General features: G+C 34.9%; 1 protein-coding gene across 1 annotated transcript in view; it reads right to left on the bottom strand.

The window, feature by feature from the left end:
• Positions 1 to 347: 347 nt before the first annotated feature.
• Positions 348 to 2577, bottom strand: part of LOC106475489 (homeobox protein extradenticle-like) — a 28237-nt gene continuing 26007 nt past the window's right edge. Inside the window, exons 3-4 of the mRNA XM_013936169.2 lie at positions 1757 to 1892; positions 348 to 446 (exon numbers count right to left, since the gene is read on the bottom strand). Coding sequence (XP_013791623.1) covers positions 348 to 446; positions 1757 to 1892 — 235 coding nt within the window. The remainder of the gene's footprint in view (positions 447 to 1756; positions 1893 to 2577) is intronic.

Genomic DNA, 2577 nt, shown 5'->3' with positions numbered 1-2577 from the left:
AAATGCTAACTGTTAATTTTTCAACCTTCTAACACTTACAATCTGGCGTTTCGGGGCTCCACTCTTCGGCTGTCAGTGTCGCTTCTCTGTTGGGTTGTCTCCAGGGGCAGTAGGGGCTACTCCGTTTCACTTGCGTATATAGAAAGAAGGAAATCGTTCTACAATTTGTCAGAAATCAGTAATATATTGTCTAGACTGTTAGTACTGAGAGATGAAAACAAATCCCTAACGCTCGACTGGTGAAAGTTCCAGCCCGAGAATGTTGAATTCAGAATGTGTCGGGGAGATCAACTGCAATAAAATCAATAAACGCTACAAAAAAAACAAAGATTGGAAATGGTTTTATACTAACCTGCTTTTTTGGCTGCATACAAATTGGCCTCCTCTTGAGCTTTGTTGATATTCTTCTTATACCTGATCCGCTTGTTGCCAAACCAATTGGAAACCTGCAACAGACACGGTTGTTTACGAGGACATAATGAATATATCAGGCTTTAAGGAGAAAAATATAGGTGGCTATTCCGAGCAAACGCGCGGAGATTTTATGTCTTTGTTTGAAGTTAAGCACAAAGCTACACAATGTGTGCTCTGCCCACCAAGGGTATCGAAACCCGGTTTCTAGCGTTGTAAGTCAGTAGACATTCCGCTGTGCCACTGGGGGTTCACGCGGAGCTACTTATCACACCAAAACATTCTCTTAAAGCTTTGAAATGTTTTCACTGAAAGTTCTGTGAGGCTTGATACAATATAATTTAACTGACCATTAACCTCAGGAAAGTCCATTAAAGTCATTTTATTATTCACTTTTCTTACGAACATCGTGTAAGTATTAGTACAGACGTCAACAAAATCTTAGGATGACTTTTAAATTCTTCATGCCAGTAAGAAATTATTTATCTATCAATAATAAAGTTCGATCAGAGAAAGCTTTGTTTGTTAATTGAATTTCGCGCAAAGCTACACGAGGGCTATCTGCGCTAGCCGTCCCTAATTTAGCAGAGTAAGACTAGAGGGAAGGCGGCTAGTCATCACCACCCACCGCCAACTCTTGGGCTATTCTTTTACCAACGAACAGTGGGATTGACCGTCACATTTTAACGCCCCCACGGCTGAAAGGGCGAGTATGTTTGGTGGGACGGGGATTCGAATCCGCGACCCTACTGAGATAAAAGCTAAACTAGAACTCAGTTAATGAGTGTAGATAATCAAATACGATGTTCGTTCGTTCTTATTTATAACAACAGAATCCGTTATGGAATGAACACCTTTTAAAAAAACTGACGAAGCATGTTTACAGTTACAGTTGTCATAAAACATTAATGTTAGGCCTATTATATTCTTCAACACTACATTCTTTATTTAATCACGCAATAATAATTGTTGTTTTAACAATATTAATAGTGTGTTCCGACCACTGTTGTGTTTACCGTATCCTTAAATTAGTCCTAAAACAATGCAAAATAATCCCTATAATGAAGTTATAATAATAAAATATAATGAAAACAGATATATTAAACCTTTTAATCAATACTGTTAATTAAATTAACATTAAAAAATAACAAACTCTTCCTGTTCCTTTCTTGAAATACTTTAAAATCTTTGAAAAATTATACTCTGTTAAACTGTTTTTAATTTATTTATTTTATTGGGGGGAGAAGGTAATAAAAGGTGGCGCTGTGGTCTTAACTTTTACGAAAGAAAAGAGCATTCCAGATAAACAAGAAACTGATGAAGAACAAGAATGAGACGATTCTACCTGTGACACGGTGATAGAACACCTTCTGGCTAGATCTTCTTTAGCTTCTTCACTAGGATAGGGGTTGCTCAGGTGGGAGTAGAAGTATTCATTAAGGATTTCTGTTGCTTGTTTACTGAAGTTTCGCCTTTTCCGCCTGATAATTCATACAAAAAAAGACTGTCCATAAACAGAGATAATCCATTAAAAATATTGTCCTTAAACAGAGATAATCCATTAAAAAGATTGTCCATAAACAGAGATAATCCATTAAAAAGATTGTTCATAATCAGAGATAATCCGCTAAAAAACTTGTCCATAACCAGATATAATCCATTAAAAAGGTTGTCCTTAAACAGAGATAATCCATTAAAAAGATTGTTCATAATCAGAGATAATCCGTTAAAAAAACCTCTCCATAACCAGATATAATCCATTAAAAAGGTTGTCCTTAAACAGAGATAATCCATTAAGAAAGATTATCGTTAAACAGAGATAATTCATTAAGAAAGATTATCGTTAAACAGAGATAATTCATACAAAAAGATTATCCACAGAGATAACTTACAGAAAAAGATTATGCATAAAAATGGTTTATTCATATTCATAAAGTTTAGTTACAAAAAACAAACAGCAGCTGGAATAATTTACATTATTTGTTTTTATATTTATTGAATCATCAGTTCCAGAAGGAAAGAAAAAAGACCACAAATACAATGGTATTAGTAACAAGTTAAAAGCATAATAAACATTAAATTTATACTACTGGAAGTTGTGAGCTTTGAACCGTGTATAACACAAGTAGCCTTATTTAGTCGGGTCTTAGAGCTTAGTAACAAGTT

This window comes from Limulus polyphemus, unplaced genomic scaffold (genome assembly GCF_000517525.1).
Source record: "Limulus polyphemus unplaced genomic scaffold, Limulus_polyphemus-2.1.2 Scaffold8656, whole genome shotgun sequence".
NCBI classification, from domain to species: Eukaryota; Metazoa; Arthropoda; class Merostomata; order Xiphosura; family Limulidae; genus Limulus; species Limulus polyphemus.
Note: the sequence above shows the minus strand (reverse complement) of the source record. Positions and strands in the feature narration are given on the sequence as shown.